The sequence below is a fragment of the Melospiza georgiana genome, chromosome 12 (assembly GCF_028018845.1).
Source record: "Melospiza georgiana isolate bMelGeo1 chromosome 12, bMelGeo1.pri, whole genome shotgun sequence".
Classification (NCBI taxonomy): domain Eukaryota; kingdom Metazoa; phylum Chordata; class Aves; order Passeriformes; family Passerellidae; genus Melospiza; species Melospiza georgiana.
In genome coordinates this window covers 8,146,872-8,173,553 of record NC_080441.1, presented here as the reverse complement: position 1 = coordinate 8,173,553, position 26,682 = coordinate 8,146,872, and the positions used below count along the sequence as shown (strand labels likewise).

Here is a 26,682-nt window from a genome sequence, read left to right as displayed (position 1 = left end):
ATCCTTATGACCAAGGCAAGTGTGGGAATTCCTCATGATTTCTCCTTTGCTTACTGATATCCAAAAAATAATAAATACCTAGAGAACTTAACCTGGGCTGTGTTTTTAAATCAGGGCAGCTAAAACACATCTCCAAAATATCAGGTTAACAGGAGTTTAATCATACTGGCCTCTCTGCCATACTTACAAGTTCTCCCACACCTTTGTCATTGTACCTACCTTGCTAATGAAAGCTCTCAGAGAGGCAAACACGTGCTTAAGGGCTGCTTCTGACTGCCCATTTTTGAGAAAAGCCAGATGAATATCAAAAACCTTCTTCATAAGTGGATTGTGGCCATCGTTGCTTAAAAGCTGGGTCTGGAAAGCAACAGGAGAATTTGCTTAGCAGGAATGTTGTGCCTGAAGCTGGAAGTGACAGAGATAATTTTGCATAATTAATCATATTAATTCTTGAGCCAGATAAGCAACAGGGCCTTCAGTAAAAATATAACCAATAAAATGTGACAATCAATAAAAACTTACAGTAGCTAGCAGAGGCTATTTTTGCAGCAGAGAAAAAAAACGAAAATATTTTATCACTTCTGAATCACTAATTCCAAAGACTAAGTCAATATTCTGTGCAACTGTGACTGGTTGCCTAGTTATTTTAAACAAAACATGTTACCAATGTAACTATCACCCTGGGGGGTTTTTTCCATTTCTTTTTTTTTTTTTCTAGAAAATTGTTTTGTTTGTAGCCCAAAAGAGAGGGGGGAAGAAAAAAAAAAAGACCCATTTTCTCACTGGATAGATCAGTAGCTGTAGTTAGTAATTTCACTTCCCTTGTTTCCTGAAGAGTTTTGCCAGTTTGCATCTTGTAGATTTAGCAAAATGGAATTACTTGGGGGTTATTGATACAGTTTGGTGTCAGACCAGGTGGGCTTTGCCCACTGCCATCCCTACGGGGCTGTGCAGGAGATTTGGGCATGACACAAGGATGTGCATATCCTGTATTGACAGGAATTCAACAGCCCCCATCACACTGCCAGTCCTCACAGTCCTTGGGCTGGCTCAGATTTTGCCGGCTTGCACAGACCTTGCGGTAAGTTCAGGATCCAGAGTTTTACACTGAGCTCATTTCCTGTGGCAGTGGAACAGCACCAGCCCAGCTGCTGCAGCACAGGACCCACTCGTGTCTGGTGTGGCCATAAAAGTGAAGCCAAAGCCCACTAAAGGGGAAGGGAATCCAGTCTGTCCTGTGGTTTGAAAATCACATCGTTTTTTAGTTCAGCAATATTACAAAAGAGGCAGCTGAGAAAGTCAAGCAAGTTTTAAATGTTGCATCTAAATCCTTTTGCTGTTACCAAACTTCCAAGGAGTAATTTAACATCTGCACCAGGATGGCTTTTTGGCTCTGCAGTGGAAGCAGAGGCTTTGAACAGCTTTCTCTTCATCTCCATGTAAAAAGGAAATGTTCATCGTGCTTGCTCTGAAATCCAGAGCTGTTCTTGTGACACCACACCAGACATGTTGCTACATGCAGGATTCCTCTGACTACACTTCAGGACAGTATTTTGCTGCCATCCTGGGGATCTCTTCACCACAGAGGCCTTGGTTTGTGTAGATGGCAATGGCTGCCAAAAGCATGAATCCCAACATGGAAGAGAAGACTTCTACCCATGGTTCTGGTCCTGCACTGGTAACCACAGCTGGAGAGCCTCAGCCCCAGAGATATTAATGTACAGCGATTCAAAGAAAAATGGGCCTTGCTTCCAGGTAATTTAGGGTACAAAAGAGCGACTTCTAAAAATGTTGGACATTCATTTCCCTTTTCTCTAGTCCCTCCTTTCTACATGATATACATTTCCTCTTATTCTATTTTTGTAAAACCTGCTATAACATACATGGGATTTTCTCTGGCCTTGCAGCTTTGAAGAAATGGAAAAATTGTGTATGGGTATAATTACTCTGTGAAACACTGTTTTGGAAAATAACCAAACTGCAAATGATTTGCTTTTGTAAAGCCTTCCATATTCTTCCACTCTAGGAGAACAGGTCACCAAAATCCAAACATATATAAAACATTTCTACAACATTTTTGATTTCAGTGCTGACCTTGAAACTCTGAGTGAAAAAAGAGATGGTGTCCAGGACTGTCAGGCACACTTCAGTGGCAATATTGCCCTCCAGTAATGCCTGGTGCACAATATCTGCTTCTGAGGTGCCTGCATCTGTGGACAGAGAGAAAATTATGAGGAAACAGTGTTCAACACTCCAGCTCCCAAAAAAATCTAAGTGCTGATATAGATAAAGTTCTCCCTTGCACTTTCACTGCGTTTGGGAGATGATGCCAGAATAGCAAGATGCTGAATTTGCCAACTCCACTCCGAGAAGCTGCCTCAGCCTGATGCCACACCAGGAAAACAGTACCTGCATTGCCCCTTTATATCACTGTCTTTAAAGCCAGACAGAGCATGAGGTGTCCCAACTGTTTCCAGGGAGGGGAGATGGCAAAGTGCTTTAATGGGACAAAGTGCACCCACATGGGGAGGCTTAGAGCAGATCCCAGCATAGGTGTCTGGGCAGTGCACTTCTCCTGCTTGTCCTGCTCTCTATCCACCTGCCCACACACTCAGCCAAGGAGCTGAGCCAAGACAGGCAAGAGCAGAAAGCCACACAAGTCCTAAATCCCAGGGGTGATTTTTAAGGGGCTGGCTTGGATGCCACCCTCATCCATCCAGGAATGCTGCAGGGAGGCCTGGTGACCAGGGCAATTCTGCAGAATCTGAGTAACCTATGGAAAGCAAGTGTAAAACGGCTCCATGCAGTTGTTCCCAGGCTGGAGTGCCTGCCCTGCTGGCACACGTACTGTGGTTGAGGGTGAAGGAGCTCTCCAGGCTGCCCAGGTGCTGCAGGCGCGCCCCGGCCCGGCTGCGCAGCGCCGGCATCGTCTGCGACTTCCTCTCGGCCGCCGTGTGCTTGGCCAGCCAGGCATCCTGCACCCTGCAAGGGGAGCACAGACAGCCCTGGGGCACCAGCAGCAAACACACCACTGCACATCACACAGGGCACCACGATGGAGGCCTGTTCCTCCAACACACCAGTCTGGGGCAGTCCCAGTGGGCCTGCCCGCGCTGTGCCAGCCTTGCTGCTGCAGGAGGCCCTAGGGCTAACACGAGAGCAGGGATGCTGCTCAGGAAGCAGGGATGCTGCTCAGGAAGCAGGGATGCAGCTGGGGCTCTTGTCTCACCTGCAGCTGGCTGGGGGGGACACTGCCAACCTGCGCTCGCCTGAGCCTGGGGATCTCATGCAGGAGCTGGAGGGGAGGGAAGGGGCAGGGAGCTGAGGTGAGGGGCCCCTGCTCAGGGCATGGCACTGAGCAGAGCCCCAGACCCACTGGGGTTTGCCCAGACTGGGTGTGCACCAGCCCTCCCCACCTCTGCTGGGGCAGGGAGCACGGGCATGACCCCCACAGCCCAGCACCAGATGGAAGGATGCAGTACCTGGCAATATTTCTCTTCCCCACGTATCTGAAGTGAAATAAACACACCCTAGGAAGAAAATGAAATACGTATCTGTTACAGATCCTACAGATCAGGAACAATCCAGAACATTTAAAACCCACCCTGTGGCCTGCAGCCACACTTCTCTCTGTACAAGGGCTTGCATCTGTATTTACAAGTCACTTGACCTCACACTCTTGGTTTCAAAATTCTATGGCACATTTCTGTCTTCTCACCCATGTCTTCTCCCAAATTTGCTGCAAAGTGGAGGCTGTGACAGTGAAGGGGAAGCTGAGCCCACAGGTGGTAGGACTCCCCCCAGTCAGAGCACGGGGCTCTACCACTAAACCAAGCTTCCTCAATTTACACTTGCTTCTCCTCAGAGGGAGGAAGAGCATGTCATTCCAACCTGGCCAGACACCCCCAGTGCTGCACAGGACAGTGTGTGCTCTCCTCCTTAGCCATTCTGCCCACACTAAGGAGCAGGGTTTGAACAGCAGCCTCGTGATACTCACTCCAGAAGCATGAGGACATTGATCAGCTCCTGGGGAGAGAATTTGTTCCAGTAAGCTAAAAGAGTATCTGAAAGAAAATGAAGAACAGTGCACTGAGACTTTAAAAACCTCAAAGAGGGGACCTTACAGGCCAAAACTGATGGTCCCTTGTCTTTCTGGCTGCCCCAGTGGGCAGGAGGCACCAACCTTCAGAGATCATCTTCACAATGTACAGGTAGCACATGAGAAGTGTCCGGATCTCGAACTGGTCCAGCCGGCTGCAGTGGGACACGCTGCTCCTCATGGAGCTCCTGCGGATCTGCTGGGACACAGCTGTGACACCGAGGGCTCCTGGCTCTGCATAGGGCTGTGCAGCATGGGCACAGCAAACCTGGCACACACCAGGGGTGCTGGCAACCCTCCTGCCCCCACATGGGCACCCCACAGCACCGTGCCTTGGAAACAGCTCATCCAGTGATGAGCAGCCTGGGAATCCTGGGCACATCACCAAACACCCAAACACTTCTCTGCTCAGAGAAAAGATGTCTGGGCAGAGAATGACAGGTTATCCAGCAAAATATACAGCAGCCTGCTTTCATTTCCCCTGCTCTCTGCAGCAGCTAAGCTCCTGGACATTTTTAAAGCCGGTTCCCGTAAACAAAAATTCACTGGCTGCCACCATTTAAAGCAAAAGTCTGACTTTCTGTTAAAGACATACACTTCAAAACATATTATCAGTTATTAAAAAAGGAGGATGTTTCATCTTAAGAAGTTTCTCCTCCCCTTGATTTTTGGAAGTGTTTCAATTTTCCTCCTACTAAGTGACTCAGGCAAAATACACGAAATCCTGCTGATGAGTCAATTTATGTGGGGAAGGCTTGGGCATTGTGTGGCGGGAAGCATGACTTCTAAAGTTACAGCAATTTTATTTTGCATTCTCTGTGCTGGCCTGAGCTGTATCCTTCAATAAATGGATACAATAAAGCCCTAGGCTTCTCCTAAAGCTCTGCCTCTCATGTTTGGAGAGGGATCCACAGATCTTATTTGCTGTTTATTCTGGGATAAGCTGTGGATGTGAGTCATAATAAAGCAGAAATAAACAATCATGTTAGAGTTGGAGACAGGGTGCTATGGCCAGAGATTTGCTATTGACCAGGCCAAACTACAAAGTTAGCACACAATTCACTCCAGGGGAGTGGGGCAATGAGCAGAGTCTGCCTCTGAGAGTGCTGCTGAAGCTGTGCTCCTCCATGGGGCACTGCTTTCACATGGTTCTGTGCACATTGCTTTCAATCAAGAAAGATTGCTTTCAATAACTCTGAAAAACATTCAAGAACATTCAAGAGGAGGATGTCTAGCCATGGAGGAAGAGCTGAGCTGGAAGCCACAGCACCTTCTGCAAAGCCCATCAGCAGGGCTGGAGCTCAGGGCTTTGCTGGACAGTGAAGTGCTTGGCTGTACTCAGCCCTGGAGCTCTGTGATTTATGGAGGAGAGCTGGCAAGGCCTTATCTCTTCTAAGCATGTCAGGACACAGCCATAAGCCCAGATAATCTTTGCCTTGCTTGTTACAAGGGCCAAAGTTTTTGAAGATGTATCAATGATTCACGCCAACTCAAGATATCTGCAAAGTGCCTTGATGAAAACCAGGGGTTGGTTTGCACAAATATCTGATTTTCATGTGTGCAATCTGCCAAGAAGAAGAGTACTGAATACCTCTCCCTATCTGAACAGTGGGGTCAGAGGTCTTTGTGGCATGACCACAGTCACCTTCTGCAAGTTTGGGCCTGTGGTTACTTGCCTGGGCTGGTTTTCCTGCAATCACTTTATCTTTAGTCAGTGGTCACTGGCAACCTCACACCATGGTGCTGTGCTTCTCAGATATCTGGAAACCAATTCCCAGCACCAGGTACTGAGGTGCAGCCAGGCTCAGAGCCACCCACACACAGGGAGCACATCTGAGGACGGACAGATGCACCACAGGAGCAGAGATTTTCCACACAGATTTTGCCTTTCATCTTCAACAAGCAATTTGTCAGCCATTCTATTTTTGGTTCCATGATGTTTGAAGAAGGAAAGCATACCAGACTTGTGACTCTGACCTTTGCTAAACATCAATCTGTTTGTTTCCAGAGACATCTAGAAGCTGACTTTGGAGAGTCTTACCACGGGAAACTCCTTTTCCCTCCCCCTTATTTCACACAGCCTGCAGGCTATGCTGCTCTGCCCAGCCCCTGGTACATTACATTTTCACTCTGATCCGGGGAACTCGTTGCTCCCTCTGAGTTCAGGGATCCTTTTGAGTCCTCTCTCTTTATTGAATGGCCATTTGTAAGGGCTGCTCCACAGGCTGAAAAAAACCACCAGACCCCACAGTTAAACCCTTTGCACTTGTCAGCACGGCACAGATGGGGCTTGCCAAAGCCCCATGTCAAAAGCTGGAAAAGGAAAAATCTGGAAAGGACAGTTAGGGTAACACCACATCTGAGGAAAACCATGCACAGTCTGTGAGGTCTTTTAGGACATGACTGTTTCAGGTTTTGGGTAATGGGTTTTGGGTGCTTCAAGCTGGTAACAGTTGTGTTAAAATAAATAGGAAAATTTAGAATTTAGAAAAATTAATATACCTGGATCTTTGTCTGCAATCATGCTGGATCTGCTTGAGGGGGATGGAAAACTGCATATGAATTCATCCCTGGATGCCTGCAAAGCAATATAAGGTTTTGTGACCAATCAAAGATAACACTTATTCTCTTATAGAAGGGAACAGTGCAATACAAAATGCCAGATTAGAGCAGGTTTTAAAAACAACACAGATGAAAACAAAAATTTCCTTACTTGTATAACAAGGAAACAAAGGAGTTGGGAAGGAGTACAAAGAATAGCAGAACATATAGAGTAAGTCATGGTAGTGTTTTCCTTTTTCCTTTTCACCATTTGAGTTGAAATTCTGAATTGTTTTTCTCAGATATCCTATTTGTTATTCTTTTAGCCCAGCAAGGAGGAGAGCCTAGTCTGCAAGGCCAAGGCCATTTGGGAGCCATACACACAATTATTGGGAAGACCAAGCAGCAACTCCCCAGAACAGCTGCTGGAGCCCCAGGCCAAGCCCTGCTCAAGCTCGTTGCTCTCAGAGGGACTCAGCTCCCCCCAAGCACTGCACAACCTGTCCAGAGACACGTCAGATGTGGAGGAAGCCCAGCTTTACTCACAGGGCTGGAGGCAGGGCAGGAGCTCAGGGCCTCGGGGCCGGCCACGCGCTGCAGGTTCTCCAGGAGCACCCCGAACAGCGGCAGGTACAGCTGGGCAATTTTTGCCTGCTGGTTCTGAAAGCAGGCACAGAGAAAAATCTCAGTAGGATTCCCAATGGAGTGAAAAAAGATAAACTCTTGTGTTGTATTTGCTGGAGTTCCCGTGGCAGGAAGGAATGATGCATCTGACTCCATGCTCTCAGAAGGCTAATTTATTATTTTAAGATATTATATTAAAGGATACTAAACTATACTATACTAAAGGATACAAAAAAGATACTTACACAATGCTAAAAAGATAATAATGAAAACTTGTGACTCTTCCCAGAGTCCCAACACAGCTTGGCACTGATTGGCCAGTGAGACAAAACAATTCACACCAGAATCCAATGAAACAATCACCTGTGGGTAAACAATCTCCAAACACATTCCACATGAGCAAAACAGAGGAGAAGTAAATGAGATAAAAATTGTTTCCCTTTTTCTCTCAGGCTCCTCAGCTTCCCAGGAGAAAATTCCTGGGCAAAGGGATTTTTTCAGAGAATGTGAATGTGACACTCTTGAGCCAAAACACATACAGACATATACCTGTATTTAGACACTGTATGTGGTGTTCAAGAATGTGAGCTGGTTTGGCTTCTCATCCCCACTTCCAGAGCTGCCAGAGAGGTATTACCCTTCTGGCAACAAGTTTGGGGCAGTCGGGGGTTTTGGAGGCTAAATAACATTCCCACTCCCACAGGATGTGTGAAAAACTAAGTCCTGGATTTCCTAACACTTTAACTGGCACTTGACTTGCATAGTTTGGTTTTTAAGTGCAACACCCAGGAGTAATGTAACAGGAATATTTGCTCCATGCCTGGTGCTGGCTTCTGCTTCCAGTCAGAAATTCTCCATAGCAAATGCTTCTAGTGAAAACAGTTTGTAGGAACAGATTAATTTGGATTAACTGGTACAGATCAAAATGATTGGGTTGACATTTTCTAAATGGAAGACTCTTTTACATCCAATTCTTTTTTGTTAGACATATATTATTTTAAATTGGGCTGAAAGATTTAAAAAAAAAAATTAAGGCTTGCAAATTGAGTAGAACCTTTTAAATAATAAAGAAATTCACATCTACAACACATACACCAATATCCTGTGGGACAGCAGTAAGACAGGGGAGCTTCTGAGCAGTCAGGGCAGTGCTGCACACCAAGGGAGCAAACAGCTCCTGAGTTACTCATGGATCCTCACTGCAGAGCAAAGCCAGCCCAGCTCCAGCTCAGGCCTTAAAGGGGCAGAGAGGGGAGGGAAGAGGAGCTGGCTCTGGGCCCATGAGAGCCCCTGGCACATTTGGGGCACTCTCCCACCCTCGATGCCAGGCAGCCATCCATGTTCCTGGATAACACCAGGAATGCAGCACACTAGGAGCAATGTGAGGACCAAAATTACACAGAGGGATGTTTTCAGGCTAGAGCAAGGGCAGGCAGTGTCTGCACAGATAGCTGGGCACTTTGGAGGGCATATGGGTCAGCAGGGAGCAGCATCAAGGTAAAACAAACACATTTCCAGCCTCTTTCAGCATCATCGTGTGCTGAGACTGACCAAAAAAAACTGAGACCCACCCAGAGGAAATCCAGCACCTCATGAGAATCAAGATCTTCTCCTCTGAGTCACTAATCAGTAAAACATGCAGCTGACTTGTAACAGAGATCAGCTCTGTTTCCTGATTATAGGATATTAATACAGGACATGAATTTAGGCCCAAGACCAGAACATCACTAATGTCCTCATTTTGTTGAATAACTCTTGGCTAATGACTCTCTCAAGTTCCTTAATGGTTTAGGGATAATTACCTAAATACTCAACATGAGTAAGAGGGCTGCATTTCCTAGACGGTTTCTGAGCTATTACTGTTGTTCCATAACTGTCAGTTATTTACAACAGTTCCCTAAAAAACAATTAGAATACTTTTGGTGCATCTTGCAATATCTAAAACTCTGGTATGTGGTTTTTTTTTCCATAAAATGCAACAACATTAAGTTAAAAAGCCAACAAAATAGGCCTGACCTTGTGCTGGTATCTGTTGTCAAAGGCATGCTTGATGAGGAGGTTTTTTAAGACTGAGATGGCTGTGTATCTGATATCATAATTGTCCTGCAAGGCAACAGAGGCTTCTCTAAGGAGCATTCCCACAAGGAAGTGATGCCTGCAATACTCGTCAGTTAAACTGTACTCAAGATTTGTATCTGAAAGAAACAACAAGGCAATGGTTAAGGGAAATGTTCCAAGAGTCTGTTCAGAGCAAGACATAACAGTCATTACACCATCACCTCTGCCAGGCCATTCACCAAATTAGAACCACCACAAGGATAACCCCAAAGCTCTCTGTTCTTCCCCCAAAAGTACAAATGCCATTTGCTCAGCTCAGACTTTTTTCCCCCAAAACCCCACAGGTATGAAAGTTCTTCTGTGGTAAGGCAGGGTGCATTCAGCTTTGAAAATCCCAATCAAAGGGTTCCAACAGCTCTGTGGCTGCAGAAGATATTTTTAAACTCATTGATTCAAAAGTAGCATTCACTGGATTGTGAAACTTTGATTCAGAGGAAAGAAAAAGCAATCTGGAACATTACCTAGCTTTCACTGTTAGTCATGTTAGCAAATGCCTCATTGTCTCACATCATGGTTATTATATTAGTTGGATGCAAGCTAACTGATTGGAAAGTGCATACTTAATTCAACATTAGAGGAGTTCACCATTCCAGCTGGACCTACCCACTGAAGTGAACCATTCCACAGCAAATGAAAATATTCTAATTATGTGTAAAAATAAAAGAGTCAAATAAAAAGACAGCAAAAATAAAGAGGAACTAGTAATGCTCTAAATCTTGGAGAAACAGGACAGTATGTCATGTTTTAATATTATTTGTGAGGTCTTTGCTTAACTTCCAGCTTCTGTAAATACCTTGGATTCTTTCCCATCACAACATTGCAAAACTAACTGTGTGCTACTGGCCATGAGGCCGAGCTTGGGGCTTGCTCTGGCTGCTGTCCCCACGTGAGGCAGCAGGGACAGACCAACAACCTGCACTGGCCGGGAGGTTTCAAAGCTGCTGTTCCAAGATGCAACACTCCAACCCAACAGGATGTGGTTGCAGGGCTGTGCTCTGCCAGGGTGCCCATCTGCAGTGGCTGAAGCTGCAGAAGCTCTCTCTGTCCACCTCCCTGAGGGCTACTCCTTCTCCTCCTAGAGACAAAGCAGCAGGGGTTTGGGCATCCCTCCCTGCAGCCACACAGGCTGGTGAAGAGGTCAGACACACCAGCAGGGTCTCTCCCTGAGCCCTGTACCACAGGTGTGTCCATAAAGGAGCCAGGTCTGCAGTGAAGGTGCATCCCCACATGGCTCTGCCATGGCACCACTGCAAAGGCACCTCTGCTACCTCAGCATGGGCTGCTCTGCTGCCAAGGGCTCTATGTGAACCTCAGCAGGTAGGTCCAGTCACAATAAAACACAGCAGAAAAGAGAAGCTGCCCTTACAGCTCTTCAATTCAACCATCTCAAAGGCAAAGGTGAATGTTAACCAAGAAAGAGCATCTTTATGTTACCACGCCTGTAACAAGCACCAGGGAGGCTGTGGATGTGTTTTTCTTGGCTGTTTCTAGCAATACTCTTTGTTAAACAATGCCAGGCAAGTAGCCAAACTGAAGTAAGAGATTAGCAGCTGCTCCAGAAAGCTCTCATGTGTGAGATATTTACCAAAATAAGGGACATTTCATTTACTTCTGCTTTTACCAGCTGTATGTGTGTGGAACCACTTTGGGACTTGTATGGCTTCACTGTGAGGCACAGCCAAACATCCCCCTTCCTCCACCAGAACACATCACACAACCATAAATCCACAGGGCTTTTACATGGGAGATCCCAATCCTCACCCTCCTCTCCAGTACTCACACTGGCCAGGCTGGTGGCACCCAAACCTGGCAATCCTTACTGCAGCTGTGTAGCACAGATGAGCCATGAGAGGGATTGGGGCTCTGCCAGCAGTGCCAGAGCTGCAGCCACAGCACCTGCACACAGCCTCAGCTCAGCCCCTGTGGGCCCCTTCCAGCCCTGCTGAGCAGCTTCAGGCAGAGAGAACAGGGTGTGACAGTGACAGGAGAGTGATGTGTGGGGCTGCCATAGCACAAACACCCTTGGTGAGCACCAAGGACAGGCTCCAGCTCTGCTGGCTGCCCTCAGGTGTAGAAGAAGCTCCAGCACACTGTGCCCTCTGTGCCTGGTTCAGTGTCAGAGCAGAAGGTGACCTGATCCCCTTCTGGGGGCCACAGGGAGAGCTGGCAGCAGGGCAGTGAGTTCCATCTCTTCTCCTGCGCCCCCATTCCCTACAGGACCCCCCCACTTCTCAGGGCAGGCTGACACTCCTGAGAACAAAGGACTGCATTGCAATAAATTTGCCTAAATTGCAGTAAATTTTTCTACTTACTGAAACACAGGCAGTTGTCTTCCAGATATTGCTAGTCCCATGTAAACTTAAATATAGGAAACACCAAAAAGACTGACTGCATATCATTCTGGAACAAAATTATATAAATCTGACAGAAAACATCTTGTCCTGAGGTTAATGTCCTAACCAGGACATACATTTCCTTGACACCAAACCAAAGTTCAGCCAGTCAGAAGCCATCAGGACTAATAAATTATAGTTCTTTAGACAACCTCTTAAGAAAGAACATACCTTGAACTCTTTGCAGCTTGGGTTTGGAAAATGTCATTGGTAAGTTCAGAGGAATGTAGTGCTCATGATTGCAAATAGTTTGAAGAAATTCAAAGTTGTATTCAACCAGCAGCTGAGATAAAAAAAGACAAACACAAACAATGTTTTTAGTTTGGCCCATTTTCTTCCAGTTCAATGCACTTGTTACACAAGGGTTGAAGAATCTAATAAATGTATCTATGCTTTCTAATAAACAGCATCTGGTGAAACTCACAAATAATTGGCAAATTCTTGTGGTGTTCTACCTAAGTGTCAATGCATACAGATATCACTTGGGACTCCTTTGTCTTTTTCATCCAGGCTATTGACCACTCTTTCCTGTCATCCTGACTCTTTACATTACTTTAAAGAACATCTGGCTACAGGCTCTTAGCCCAGACAAAAAGGTCTCTGCCTCTAAAAGACTCTGCAGGAACAGAGCCTAAAAGACCTCCAAGAGTAGTATAAAATAATCACTACAAAGCTTTGACTGATGTAGACATGTACAGCTGCAAACCACTTTTCAAGAAACCTACTGCTTACCTTAGGGTCTTTTGGGCTGAATCCAGAAATGTAATCATTTATCAAGTTAAAAACAAATCCTCTGTCCATAAAGGTTAAACAACGCTGGGGAGAAAATAGCAACATGTGACCAACCATTAAAAATGAAAGCAATTATCCTAAATCCCCTCCATACTATTGTCCTGCCAGCAGCCAGATTTCATCTTCTGGCTTGCTGCTAACTTTCCAATACATGATCCTGTTTCTGTGAAATAATTTGGATTACTTTACTTAAGTCTCCAGTGGACAATAGAAATATTTAAAATGAGAGTAGATATATTTCAGGTTCCAAACAGTTGCTAGGAATGCCTGAAAACCCTCAGTAACATACAGTTACTGTCTCTTTGGAAAGGGAAAGGTTTCTTTCCTAGGACAGCTTATCCCCTCGAGAGTTTTTACAACTGAAAAAACCAAAGGCAAGATAAATCAAAACCACATTTGCTTGCTTGCTCCATATTTCTCATTATCAATCTATCAAATCTTGGGAGAAGGGAAGAAATGCTGACCTTCAGGAAGTTAGCCAGGCTGAAGTTGACATTCCTGGACTCTTCGGGGATCTCGTTGTAGCGGATGGTGACGTGGGGGATGATGGCCAGCAGCAGCGAGTGCAGGGCGTGCTGGTAGGACTCAGGGAACCTCTGCCCTCTGGGCAGCTGAAAGCAGAGCCCAGCTCAGTGCTGCAGCTCAGCTGGGACAACTGAGCTCAGGCACGAGCTCTTGAGTGTTTGTTTTTGCTGCTTCCTAATGAAACAGTGATTAAAGAGAGTATTGGCTGCAGCTGCAGCAGGTAGTGACAGGAAAGAGGCTGCACAAGCCATAAGGACTGCTGGAATTTCTAAATTACAACTAAGAGTGAAAGGGTGGAAAAGGGAAAAAGTGAAGTGAAAAAGAAAGTGAAGCTGTTCAGCTTGGCAGCTTTTTGTTTTTAAATAGTCACATAGCTTTTCAGAAAAGCTTTTGGAGGAGTTTGTGACAGTTCTGTAATGCAACATTGACCAAATTTATATTTACCTTGATTTTGTTTTCTTCCAGTAAGTACATTGCCATGGACTTTGCCAGTGCTTCAAAGAAAAACCACGAGTACTAGAATGAACAAAGAATACTATTACTTTTCTCAGCAGGATTGAACATGACTGATACTCCCAACTATGTGGGGAAGCACCTGTGTGGGAGGGAAAGCTCACATCCAAGTGGCTTTTTGTGAGCACAGCTGTGCTTGCACAGCTGGCTTGGAACAAATGCCTTTGCTACCCAGAGATGTCCTGCCAGTCTTAGCTTGGGAATAGATTTGGCCCCTATGGATCCCAAATGCACCATTCCTAGAACCAGCAGGGTTTGGGCTGCGAGCCCTGCAAAGGCCCAGAGGGGCAGAAACTCAGTTTGCCTCCCATGAGTCACCCTTCAGCTGTGGCTTGGGGAAAATAGGTAAAACTGGCCAAATGAACAGCCTTTTGCTGCCTCCTGCCATGGGCCTAAACAGAGGTTCCCTGCAAGAATTCATCTCTGTTTTAATGGGAGAACCTCAAGGATGTGGTGCATGGAGTTGGTCTGCATGCAAGGTTTGCCCTGCAGAGGGTTTAGATGGGGGTGAGTGTTGGGCTTTACACCAGATCCCCTTTCCTTCCCCTCTGCCCTTGGCAGCCAAGTACTGCCAATACTTCACCTTGAGGAGCTTATTGATGGCCAGAAAATCTGCTGACTGCTTCAAGATGGTGGCCATGGAAAGCACCAGGATCTCGTGGGTCATCTTGGCCTGCTTGGCACTGGGTTTCTCGGCTCGGAACACGTACTGGGGCAAAAGAGCAGGGTCAGGGTGAGCTGTCCCCACAGGGGCAGCATGTCACCCCTGACTGGGGTAAAAGAGCAGGGTGAAGTGAGCTGTCCCCACAGGGGCAGTGTGTCAGCACTGACCTTCAGGAAGGAGCGCAGGTAGTGGTCCAGCCCTTCCTCATGGCACTTGGACACAATGTGCAGAAGAACCCTGGGGAGAAACGTGGTTTGTGTTCAGCAGCCACACAAGGGCAAGTTCCTCTAGCTCACAAAAGCAGACACCCACACGTGTCCCACCTGCCCAACCACAAAAGCCTCAAGAGGCCACTGGCACGGCCTGATTTGCACAGTGACAGCTCTGCTGCCAGCACCCCCACACACAGCTCCTGCACCACCCTTGCACAAAGCACTCAGATGAGCTGCCCAAAGGTCTTCTCCACTTCTGTGCTGGCCCAGGAATTGCCCAGACAAGTTGACTTTTAGCACTCCTTGCACAAAGAGGTGAGACAGAACATTTTCCATCCTTGTTATACTCTGATACTTCCTTGCATCCCCAGGATTTATTAATTCTGGAAACTTCTTTTTTTATCATTTATTTACATCATGTGCTCCTTGTTACATGCAGTGGATTATTTAGGGCTGTTGCCTTGCAGTGTGGGAAGGTCAAGCAGATGCTGGAGAACATGCCAGCCCTCTGGACTCACTCCCAGGCAGCTGATCAAGGCCTGGTTTCCCTAGCCACTACTGGGGATTTACATTCCACTCCCAGCCATAGGGAACAACAAGCATGTTGTCACAGACCCCACAGGCCAAACCACAAGGAGGAGCTTACAAGCCATTTATCAGATAAAGTGGGTTTTAAATTCCACCATGAAAATCTGATGAGAAAAGAGATGTTATTAAACAGAAAGATACTGACAAACTGGAAAGCATCAGGCCAAGCTTTGATAAAAATCTCTGGAAATGAAGGTGGGAGCTGGTCACGCAACAGGCACCTGGGGTCACCTGTTGCCCCGTCCTCACCCTCTTCAAACAGAGTGGAATTACAGTGCTCCACAGAGGAAAAGTTCTCATGACCCACACCACATGGGGCAGGGCTGTGACTGCAACAGGCACCACATCCCTGGGGACTGGGGCTCAGCCTCCAGTTCCATGGGAGCAGGATGCTCCTGGCACATGGAGGGACCAGGGGAGGGTGACATCCAGCACCCCCTGTGCAGGCAGCACTGCTCTGAGCCAGCATCACAAGGAAGGTGCACGTTTTGCATGTTTTAGTGCATCTCTGGGATCCAGGGGTCACTGCTGGTGCCAGGCAGGGAAGGTGCTGTGGCTGCACTCCCTGCAGGGAACATGCCCTGGCTGGAGCAGGGAAGGTGCTGTGGCTGCACTCCCTGCAGGGAAGGTGCTCTGGCTGGAGCAGGGAAGGTGCCCTGGCTGCTCTCCCTGCAGGGAACATGCCCTGGCTGGAGCAGGGAAGGTGCCCTGGCTGCTCTCCCTGCAGGGAAGGTGCCCTGGCTGGAGCAGGGAAGGTGCTCTGGCTGGAGCAGGGAAGGTGCTCTGGCTGCTCTCTCTGCAGGGAAGGTGCTCTGGCTGGAGCAGGGAAGGTGCTCTGGCTGGAGCAGGGAAGGTGCCCTGGCTGCTCTCCCTGCAGGGAAGGTGCTCTGGCTGGAGCAGGGAAGGTGCCCTGGCTGCTCTCTCTGCAGGGAAGGTGCTCTGGCTGCAGCTCCAGCAGTGCTGCCTGGGTTGCTGCTGCCCTCTCGGGGCTGCTGGAGATCAGAGCCTGCACAGCTGGAGCTGCAGCAGCCCCACAGCAGCCCCAGGGCACCGGGAGCAGTCCTGGCACCAGGGACTGGTGTGCCGGGATGAGACCAGGACACTGCTCCCCACATCTGCAGCTGGGACACCTGGGCACTCTGCAGCCCTTTGATAAGACAACTCAGCTCCCAGAGCCACCAAACTCTTTTTCTTTTGAGAAACAAACCAGGAGTATCTTTAAAGTACCACGTTTTTCCTCACACCGCCCCCAGGAGAAGAGCCCCACAATGCCCCCATGCCACCCACACGATCCACGGGGAAGACAGCTGCAGGGGACAGCCAGTGCTGTCACTTAGCACCCTGTCCTGGGAAACCAGACCCTGCTTTTGCCATTCATGGCCTTGCATTTGTCACTGGAAGGTTCAGCCAGCACTCACATGGTGCAGTTGACAGCTACTTCATCCTCCTGCGTCACGTTTGTGAGGACTCTAAATAGTTGCATAAGAATTACAGGTAGAAACTGAATCATTACTTGGATCTCCATGGCGTGCAAACACTAAAACAAATGTTCAGAACATAGACACTTTTAGTTCAACGTGTTGCAGATGTTAAACATTTACAGTCCTCAGACATTTCTGTGGCAATGGGACAGCAAAGGATTCAGGGTGTGCAAATGCTTCAGCCCACTGGAGGACAGGAAAGCTGGGACCCATAGCAGGACCTGCTGACACATCCCAGCTGAAAACCCTCAGGGAGAAACATAAATCACTCATGGCAGGTATAAATCCTCCTCTCAGATGTGTCCAGGCAGATATGACTTCATTAGAAGTCACATGCTACTAATCTGATTTGAAAAGCCCAGAATTTAAGTTTTGCTCTTAAGTCTTCCCATCACTTGTGCCAGTTTTTTGAAGTCCCATTTCCACAAATGCCTTTGGAGCATGAAAAACTGCTGCCCAATGACTTTCAGAGAGACTTTTCTTTTCAAAGAGCATAGCTTGCTATTGAAAATGTATTTTAAGGCACTTGGTGAAGGTCAGGATGGTCTCATGCACAGGCTCTCCACCAGACTCACAGAACTCTTGTGCCTGAAGCTCGTGATATGAGTCTAGGAAACACAGCATGTTTCATTTTCAGATTTCAAATCTGCAAATCTAACAAAAGGTTTTTAAATCTTTATCTAGCTACTTAAATTACTGAAATTATTGAGGTGGTGGTGGTTAAGATTCCCTCACTTGTGGTTAGCACATACCTATCTCACCTATCTCCCTGTCTGAAGGCTGCAGTGAGGGTGCTGGGGCTTGGCAGGGCTGGGACCTGGCAAAATGCTCACAACAAAGCTACTGTAATTTTAGTGCTTGGCTTCAAAACCTGCTATTATTTCTATTTCTTAAAATATTTATACCTTATCTGACACATATTAAGTAACCCTGTGGTGATACATCCCCACCACTGGAAGTGGAGCTGTTGCTACAGCACCGCTCTCAAAAACAGGCAGTTATGGAAGGAAGCAAGGACAGTAAACAGCCAAGAATAATATTCCCTGCAGAAGCCCTTGCTGGACCTGCTCCAAAGCCCTTACTCATGCTGCAGTGATTTCCAAAAAGCTTGGTCTAGGTCATAGGTCACCTCTGCTCAAATTTAACTGGCTGATAATCTCACTGATCTTTTTCAGCCTGGAAAAAACCTTGCATTTCGAATGGGCTTCCAGAAAACAAGGAATTGTGCTAGAGTTTAAAGGGCTGAATCAAAGCTAGAGCAGCAAGGGAGGAGAGTGTGAGTGCACCAGGAGAGAGCTTTGCCCTGAGCATGGCAGAGCAATGCTGACTGCTTGTTTTATCCCTTGTGGAAGGCAGAGGGAAGCAGCACACAGAAAATCGTCTGACAAGATAAAATGAATGTAGGGACACGAAAAACATTTCATTTAAATCCTAGCCCATCTGATAGGATAAAGCAAAAGTAAGGGTACTGCACAATGCAGTGGCCCCAGCAGGGGTGTGCTCCCACAGGGCAGGGCTCTGGGTGTTTGCTGACAGTCTGTAAGAACACAAATGAAGCCCAGTGACAGGCACTGTTCACCTTCAGGTATTTAACGAGCTCTCCTGGCACTTCCTTGGCTCCTGCCTGAACCAGCTGGCAGTAGTGGAAGAATTTGTGCAAGTGCATGTCCTGGAAAAGACAAACAAGGTCAGTTCAGCAGCCTCAGCATCTGTCAGCCCTTACTTTGTTGCTTGCACTTGGAAATCTGGTGCCTTTCCTGCAGCAGTGGGCCATGTCCCCAGCAAACCCCATGTCCCAACTAACCTCAATATTAAGCACAAAACTTCCAGCAGTGTTAAAATTCTGCTGTGGTTGTACTAGCCTGAGCCCCAGTCCCCAAACAGCACTGGCCTGGAGAAACAGAAACCCTCCCAACAGCTGCAACTCACAGAAACTGCCTCACCAGCCTCCTACTGCCCACCTGGGGCAGACTTTCCTTCCCATTACTCTCCCTCCTCCTCCAAGGTTAGATTTAATTACTGGGTTATTTAAATCTGAAAAGCATCTGGAAATGTAATTTGGGAGGAAGCACAACTACTATGCGGCTCTCAGTGCTATACAGAGTCAGTAAATCTCCAAAAACAGAATTAGATGCTGAAAGCCATTTTTTCTGAATGTAAATGTAGCTGATGGCATCCAGCCAAGGGCATTCCCCCAGGAGCAGTGCTGACAGCCCAGCCCTAGAGAATGTGCTGGGGACCTTTGCTGCACATCATGTGAAACTTAGGAAAGTCCACCACTACCATAAGACAGCAGAACACAGCAGGGCTTGGTAAAACAGCCTGAACTCTTTCAAAGGGAAACCAGGACTGTTTTCTTGTGCCTGCTGCTGTCAGAGAATGTTTTTTAAAAAAACTTAATAAAAAGTCTAGTTTGGACTCAATGATCTTAGAGGTCTTTTCAACATTAATGATTCTACAATTTGGGGAAACCTCTCACATCCACCAGGTCTCTCTTGCCTCACTGAAGCAGGTCATTTGCTCAAATGTTTCCTTGGCCCTGCCAGTTACAGTGCAACTGGCCAAGGGAACCTCAGCCTCTCCCCAGGCTCATTCAGTCACACAATTATCTCACCCTATCCAACCAAGGAGCAGATGCCAGCCATGCTGCTTCAGGAATATCTCAGGGCTGCTTTGCAAACCAGGTACCAGGGCCCTCCTTCCCAGACCAGGTACAGCTTAGCTGTAGTAGAGACACAGCAGTCTCTTCCTTTGCATTTGTGCTGGAAATTTTTAAAGTGTTTGACTTACCTGGGTGTAAATGGTAGAGTCCAAATGGATTCTGATTTTAAACAGTGGCTTTGCTCCATCCACCCACTTTGCATCCATGCTGGGCTGCTGTGAACAGACAACATCCAAGTACTTGGTTTCAGACTGTGGTGAGCAGATGGCTCTGTGCAGACACCTGCCCAGAAGGTACAGCCTGGGGTGGAAAAAGGGTCTACCCCCAGCACAACCACCACCTTCCCCATGAAAACAGGCACACTGAGCATTCTCCTGCTCTGTGCCATCTGCAACAGCCCAGCCTGCCACAAGTACCCTCTGCATCTGGCATACCCAGAGAAAGTGGAATTAAAGGAGTCCTGCCTCCCACACCCCTAAGAACTTTAAGCTTTGGGGGTGCCCCACAGAAAGTAGAGATCCTTTCAGCTGAGCAAAGCACTAACAGAAATCCATAATTTACAGTGGTAACAAAAGCTCAGCTTCCCTCCTCTGTGTATTTTCTGGGTCCTCAGGATGAAGGAGAAATTGAGAAACTGACTCCATGTTCTTAGAAGGCTAATACTGGGATAATATTAGGATATTCTATTCTATTCTATTCTATTCTATTCTATTCTATTCTATTCTATTCTATTCTATTCTAGTACTATACTAAAGAATAGAGCAAGGATACAGACAAAAAATTACAAAGAATGAATGATGAAAACTCGTGACTGCTTCCAGAGTCCTGACACAGCATTAACTCAAAACAATTCACATGAAACCAATCAAACAACCACCTGTTGGATAAACAATGTCCAAGCCACATTCCAAAGCAGCAAAACAGGGAGAAGCCATCAGATAATCATTGTTTTCGTTCTTCTCTGAGGCTTCTCAGGATAAGAAATCCTGGTGAAGGGATTTTTCAGCAAATATGACAAAGACACTGCAGCCCATTTCAGAATTTCAGAAGGCACCCACCTTGCGTGAGTCAGAGTCTGGAAGGCCCAGGTAGCCGGGGGGGAGGCTGCAGGACACGGGCAGCTGCCGCTCCAGGGGCACGATGCGCCCGTCCTTCAGCAGCGGCACCCAGGAGAACCCCACTGCAGAGGCAACCAGCACGGGGTCAGCACACACACTGCAACAAGCCCAGCTCAAAAACAGCTCTGGCTCACCCCAGGAAGCCCAAGGGATCAACCACAGCAGTGTCCCTAAAGCACATTTTACCTGGTGAACCAAATTCAACACAGCGCAGAGCAGGTGTGGGTGTGAGGGGCAGGAACAGTGCATGAGCCATGGCTGTGCACCATGGTGAGGGTTCTTTGAGGGCCCCATGATGGGAGAGGCTTCCCAGCCAGTGGGACCCAGGTGTGCACATGCCTAGAGTTGCTAGATCAGCCCTTGAGACCCTGATCTCACAGCAAGTTTTCATTGGTGACTTGCCTGACAATAACACATTTGTGCAAGTCAGAAAGAGCTGTCAGACTGCAGCAAAAATTTGAGATCTATTATAAACTAAAAACATGGAGTTTATTCCATCTTTGACCTACAATATCATACTACATTGCTTTTAAAAAAGAAAATTCATATAGGCTGGTTTGTTAATCACTTTTTTTTCCATGTCCCTACATTTGTTTTATCTTGGCCTTTTACACTCCAACAGAAGTAATTGAAGCATTGAACATACCTTGAGTTTCAACGGTGTCTTGTTTTTTCGATGTTGCCTTTGTATTAATTTCACAGCTGACATGATAGAAGGTGAAAAGCAAATGATGCTTTTGATGGAGGTGAATTGGAAGCTCAATTTTAATCTAAAATGATATCATGATAGATCAGACTGTATTTTTAGTTGTGGAGTAATATTTTAGTTCTACTTCATTTCACAAATGTTATGTTGTATGCAGTTACACAAGACACATTCTTACCCACCTTAAACAACTCCTAACATTTCCATCACATTTGCAACATTACTTATTAATGGGGGTGTGTGATTGGAGTGCACAAAGCGTGACAGTAAAGACAGCAGAAAACAAACTGACATTAAAAACTGACAAAGGCTCTGGCTGTGCTGAGCTCTTCTGCTGAGGCAAAGGGCTGGTGATTATCTTTACCCATATTTCACCCAGCCCTGGAAAAAGAGGTGTCCTGAAAAGCCCCTTGGCATTGTAGCATCCAGGAAAATCTGCTGTTTCCCAGGTTGCTTTTACCTCATCATAGAACTCGGGGCTCTGGTTGTGGTGCAGCACTGCAGCGTAGGTGTGTGTGGTCAGCAGAGGGCCCCCAGGCTTTCCATATATGCACTGCAAACACAAATGAACAGCTGAACTCAGGGTCCTGCCATCCTAAATCAGCTGGACAAATTAAACCAGTGACCATGGAAACTCAGTGCTTTTCTCCTGCCCTGCTCAGCCTGGCAGGTACAGAGCACCCAAAATGGCAGCCCTGTTAAAAGGTAATATTAACTCACCTTTAATGGCCTGGCATCAGCTTCATCTGAATCCCTGAACTCCACACACACAGCAATATTCCTTGCCTGAAATAGGGGAGAACAGGAGCATGAGCAGCAATCACCCTGGCCCACACCAAGCCTGGCTGCAGGTCACTGCCCAGCTCACTGCCCAGGTCACTCCCTGGGTCACTCCTAGGGTCACTCACCTTTGCAAACACCTTCTGGTTCTCATACTTCAGGTGCAAGGGGTAGACATAGAGGTGGTTTTTGTAGACAGTGAAGGGGTAACAGTATTTTGCAACTTCTGGGACAAGCTCCTCCACTTCAACTGCAACGTCCTCACAGCCCTTCTCAAAAGGTTTTATAGGAATGTAAGAAGCTGTGAAACAATCTGTAAGAGAATAAGAACTGAAAAAATTAGATCCACTAGAAAAGCCTTTTGGACAGGAGATTAGCCTACATAACCTGTGACAGGAGTTGCCAAAAGCCTATGGAATTACACTCAACACATCACAAGTCCTTTCTTTGCTTCAGTTTCTTTAAATGCAAGGTAAAGAATCACACTGACCACGTTTGTAAAGCTCTACAAAGTTATGGATCAAAAATGTGATATGAGATCGATGCAAAAGCAGGCAGCTGGCTTCCTTCAGATTCAGGGTGTGATGGCCAAAATGTAAAGAGGATCTATCCCTCAGGTAAATCTCTGCACTTGGACCACATCTCCTCCACAGAATGCATCAGAAACACTTAAAGTCAGTGGTTGTGCTGAATTACTCATTTCTGATGGCAGCCCTGAGATACTCTTGTTAATGCAACAGCAAAACCTCCCCCTAGAAGCATTAACTCCTGAGGCTCGAGCCATCAGCACTCCTGATAAGATCCAAGATCCTTACTTGTGAAGTCCAGTGGGATATCTTTGATGATGATATTTAACTGGGCTGGAATGACTTGAAGTTTTGTCTTTTCTGGTCTGTGTGAGGGAGAGAGGAACAAGAGTGTGAACCTTGAAAGCTCAGGTGTTGAGCACATCATCAGCACATTTTGCTACCCTCCAAATATTTTAGAAATTGCCATCTCATGCTTACACTTCACTGTTTAAAAATGTATGTTTAAATGCCTGCCCAGCCCCTGCACCAGTCTCTTGGACTTACTTCTTATACTCAGCTAAAAGCTTCAGCATATCTTCATTAGAGAGTTTGCCACTGTCTTGCTTGTACAGGGGTGAGAATTTTCCATCAGCATCAAGAGTGCCCTGGGAGTCTTTGAAAACTGGCCTGCAGAAATGAAGAGGTGTATTTTCTAAATGTTGGTAAACATACAGACACTGAGGTCTCTGACACATCTGAAAGGTAAGGGGCTCAGTTCATCAGGCAAGGGGCTCACTGGCCTGTGACTGCTCCCAGTACCACAGACCTGATTATTCTCTCCAGCCAGCTCAGGACAAATTCAGCCCATTTCCAAGCCTGGTCCACAGTCACAAACACCCTTCCATCCCCTCCAACTAACATCTAGTGGTAAAGCACCTTCCCACTTGCACATGGGGTCAGAGCACAGAAATCCCCCTAGAAAAGGAGTGCACAATAAAAACCAGTTTGGGGACATGCATCAGCTTCCTCCTGGAGTCAGAGCAGGAGACTGGGCTCTGCCCTGGATGAATACCAGCATCTCTGCCACGAAAATAATGGGTGTCTGTGTATGATAACATTAAAGCATCTGCACTTCACTTCTGTGCAAGCACTTTCCTCTGAGACCCACAGGGGAAATGTTCCAGGGATGCAGAGCTCCCTGCACCAGCCCACTCAACTCCTTGGTGTCCAAAGCCAGCTCTTTACCCAGCAGGAAGAAACCTGGAGCCAGTCCAAGCCAATGCCCACCCAGAGCCCACCATTAGGGGAGGGTCCCCTTGGCAGAGGGCTGAGTGCTGGCTGCCAGGATCCAGCTGCATCCCAAAATCACCTCAAAAATGAGCAGCCAGCACCACAGGAACACCCAGTTCAAGAATACACATTGCAAGCAGTACATCCCTAAAACTGCAGCCCACTGTGACAGCTTTCTGTGCTCCCATGTCATTCCCAGCACCAATATGCAATTTAGCACTAGGAGGCAGCAGATGAGCTTGCCTTCCTCATCTGACATACTTCTCAGTTCCAGTAAAACAACAGCAAGGGAATGGGATCACTACCTTCTGCCATTCCCAAGAACATTAATTAAAGCAGAGTTTAAGACAGAAAACAAACCCATCTGATTGCCACTGCCAGGCTGGGAAGGCCTCTGCTCTAATCCTGTCCCTGGCAGTGGCTGGTGCCAGGAGGGAATTTCTGCAGTGATTCCCTTGGTAGCATGGGACAGTGTATTTTGTCCCCAGGAACGTTCTGCCCTGACAGCAGTAGCTGCAGGTCAGTAGGAAGGTTACTGCCTTCCCAGCTCTAGCACTGTTTACTTTTTAGTATTTGTTTCTAATTCTAGATAGAGCACTTCAGGCCAATCCCAGTTCCTTCTTGAGAGTTGGAGCCACACTCTGCCCTCAGCTGCAACCTCAGTGACTTCAGTCACTGGGCCCCTTTCCCAACCATGTCCCAGGTCACTCTGAGCAGCAGCAGCAGCAGCTCCCAGTGTGGGCAGAGCCCAGCCCAAGGTGAGGCACTGACCTGGCAGCCCAGCCGAAGGGCATCCGGTACTGCCCCAGACGGCTGCACACCTGCTTGGCCACCTTATGAACCTTCTGGGCAGTCTGCAAAACACAGAGAGGCAGGTCAGAGCTGCCAGGGCTTGATGCTGCCCCAGAACAGCAGTGAAAAGAGTTGCAGTCTCCAAGGAGGAGCATCTCTGTCTGCTCCAGGCACCAGTGCAGCTGACAGACATCCCTGTGTGTCCCTTCACAGCAACCACAGCTGTCAGTCTGCAAAGCAGCAGCACAAACTTTGTGGGCAGAGGTGTTAAACCTCCTCAGGACTGAACTGCCAGTGTATTTATTAGTGCTCTATTTGCCAAAAGGTGTTAGTGTATTTTCCAAAACTGACTGCACTTGGCTCGTCCTATACAGACTCACAAAGTGCCAAGGGAATGCTATCATTACCAGGTATTCCATAATGGACTTTTCAGGAACTACTCTTGACTGGCTGCAACAAGACAGCATCAGCTTCACATGGATGCAGAAACTGAAGCTGGTGTCAAACAGCAGGGCCTCTCCCTTGGATGTCAGGAAAAATTTATTTACACAAAAGGTTGTCAAACATTAGAAAGGCTGCCCAAGGAAGTGGTGGATGTGTTTAAAACACATGTGGATGTGGTGCTTAGAGACACAATTTAGTGGTGGAGTTGACAGGGCTGGGTTAATGGTTGGACTCAATGATGTTATAGGATTTTTCCAAGATAAAGGATTCCATGATTCTATGCAGACACTTCATTCTGGGGATGAAGCATCCCGCTTTTTCCTGTCAGCCCAGCCCAGGCTTTGGCTTGCTGAAGTGTTAACGGAGAAAGGTCTGGCCTCAAATGCTTGGCTCTTTCTAATCCTCTGCCTCTTTCCAGGGGAAGAAACCAAGTCTCCCAGGACAGTCCAACTGAAGCCAGCCTGGGAACAGTGCAAACAGAATGAACAAAACCTATTTTTGCCAGCAAGAAAGAAACTGAAGAGCTGCAGAACAATCCATGTTTCATCCCCTCTACACCCTGCAGCAGCAGCAGACAGCCTCACTCAGTTGATGCCCCCATGGCCCCAGGCAGTACCTTCCCAGGGTCTGAGTTCTTCATGTAGGGCTCTGCACAGTGGGCAATGCTGCCCTGCAGCACCTTCTCCACTCGGGCCACCAGGAAGATCTCTGTGTGCGGGTTGGTCACGGAGAACACCCCCTGCAACAGAGAGGCAGCAGCTGTCACTGCAGGACCCCAGTGTGCACCACAGGGTCTGGCCTGACATCCCATTGCCCCTTCCCACACCCCACACACACCCTGCCCTGGGGATGGGCCACAGGGGTTCACCAGGCCTGAGCATGGCCAAGTCTTGGCAAACTCTCCCTGCGCTTTGCCCGTCACCGCCAGCAAGCCCTGCACGGCCACTTCAACACTGACCAGAGCTCAAGAGAAAAGCTGGCTTCTGGTTACCACACAGAGCATAACAACACACTCCAAAGCCACTGACAGCCCCAGCAGTGACGCAGAGGGGGAGCAGGGGAGGCACTGACCCGTTTTATGTAGCGCAGGCAGGACTCGGGGACGCCGTGCACCAGGCCCTGCCCTGGGCCCTGCCCCGGGGCCCCCTCTGCCCGCGGCTCGGAGCCCTCCTGCAGCATGTCCCGCACACACGGCGGGTTCAGGTCCACGTGCAAGTCAGCTGAGATCTTGCAGTTACTCTTCAGGTCAAATAACGCCAAGCTTAGGAAAAAGGGCTCAACCTGGAAATTGGATTGAATATGTGTGTCATAAAAAATGCACGGCACGGGCTCAAGAGTGTCAACAGCACTGCTTTCCTGACAAGAAAACTGGGAACTTTCTCCTCCTCTTTGGTCCTTTAGTTTGGTACACCAGCATTTTACAGAACTGCTACATGTAGCCACATTTTTCTTCACGGAGAAAAGCAAGGCACAACTTCCCAAGAATATTTCTGAGATTCACATTCTCTGAACCTCAGAGAAAGGAAAAACAATTCTTATCTCATTTGCTGTGCCTGTGTTGTGCCAAAGTAAAATGCAACATGGAGATTGTTTACCCAGAGTGATGGTGTTTTGTTTCCTTGGCCTATCAGGGCCAGATGTGTGTGTGTGTCAGGACTGTGGGCTTACAGTCACAAGATTCTGTGCAGTTGAGTGCTTGGCAGCTTCAGTTTAGATGTAATGTAATAGATGTAATATAATATAGAATAACATAGTATAATAAAGTAATTAATTAGCCTTCTAATAAGATGGAGTCCTCCTCATCATTTCTCCCTGGTTGGGGGTAAAAAAT

At 47.4% G+C, this 26,682-nt stretch overlaps 1 protein-coding gene across 2 annotated transcripts in view; it reads right to left on the bottom strand.

The window, feature by feature from the left end:
* The window catches only part of DOCK11 (dedicator of cytokinesis 11), a 76,921-nt gene that overhangs the window by 20,369 nt on the left and 29,870 nt on the right, over window positions 1–26,682 (bottom strand). The window contains exons 12-41 of one of the 2 annotated variants that reach the window (XM_058032519.1): window positions 25,923–26,132; window positions 25,468–25,590; window positions 24,387–24,469; window positions 22,890–23,012; window positions 22,632–22,708; window positions 21,945–22,129; window positions 21,757–21,822; window positions 21,497–21,589; window positions 20,977–21,100; window positions 20,271–20,392; window positions 19,341–19,427; window positions 18,130–18,219; window positions 16,488–16,606; window positions 14,437–14,506; window positions 14,189–14,314; window positions 13,537–13,608; window positions 13,032–13,178; window positions 12,508–12,591; window positions 11,947–12,058; window positions 9,281–9,459; window positions 7,187–7,300; window positions 6,602–6,677; window positions 6,221–6,324; window positions 4,184–4,295; window positions 3,998–4,064; window positions 3,483–3,530; window positions 3,230–3,295; window positions 2,849–2,982; window positions 2,095–2,210; window positions 220–357 (exon numbers count right to left, since the gene is read on the bottom strand). In XM_058032519.1, the coding sequence (XP_057888502.1) occupies window positions 220–357; window positions 2,095–2,210; window positions 2,849–2,982; window positions 3,230–3,295; window positions 3,483–3,530; window positions 3,998–4,064; window positions 4,184–4,295; window positions 6,221–6,324; window positions 6,602–6,677; window positions 7,187–7,300; window positions 9,281–9,459; window positions 11,947–12,058; window positions 12,508–12,591; window positions 13,032–13,178; window positions 13,537–13,608; window positions 14,189–14,314; window positions 14,437–14,506; window positions 16,488–16,606; window positions 18,130–18,219; window positions 19,341–19,427; window positions 20,271–20,392; window positions 20,977–21,100; window positions 21,497–21,589; window positions 21,757–21,822; window positions 21,945–22,129; window positions 22,632–22,708; window positions 22,890–23,012; window positions 24,387–24,469; window positions 25,468–25,590; window positions 25,923–26,132 (3,267 nt within the window). The remainder of the gene's footprint in view (window positions 1–219; window positions 358–2,094; window positions 2,211–2,848; window positions 2,983–3,229; window positions 3,296–3,482; window positions 3,531–3,997; window positions 4,065–4,183; window positions 4,296–6,220; window positions 6,325–6,601; window positions 6,678–7,186; window positions 7,301–9,280; window positions 9,460–11,946; window positions 12,059–12,507; window positions 12,592–13,031; window positions 13,179–13,536; window positions 13,609–14,188; window positions 14,315–14,436; window positions 14,507–16,487; window positions 16,607–18,129; window positions 18,220–19,340; window positions 19,428–20,270; window positions 20,393–20,976; window positions 21,101–21,496; window positions 21,590–21,756; window positions 21,823–21,944; window positions 22,130–22,631; window positions 22,709–22,889; window positions 23,013–24,386; window positions 24,470–25,467; window positions 25,591–25,922; window positions 26,133–26,682) is intronic. The other variant, XM_058032518.1, reaches the window with a different exon arrangement.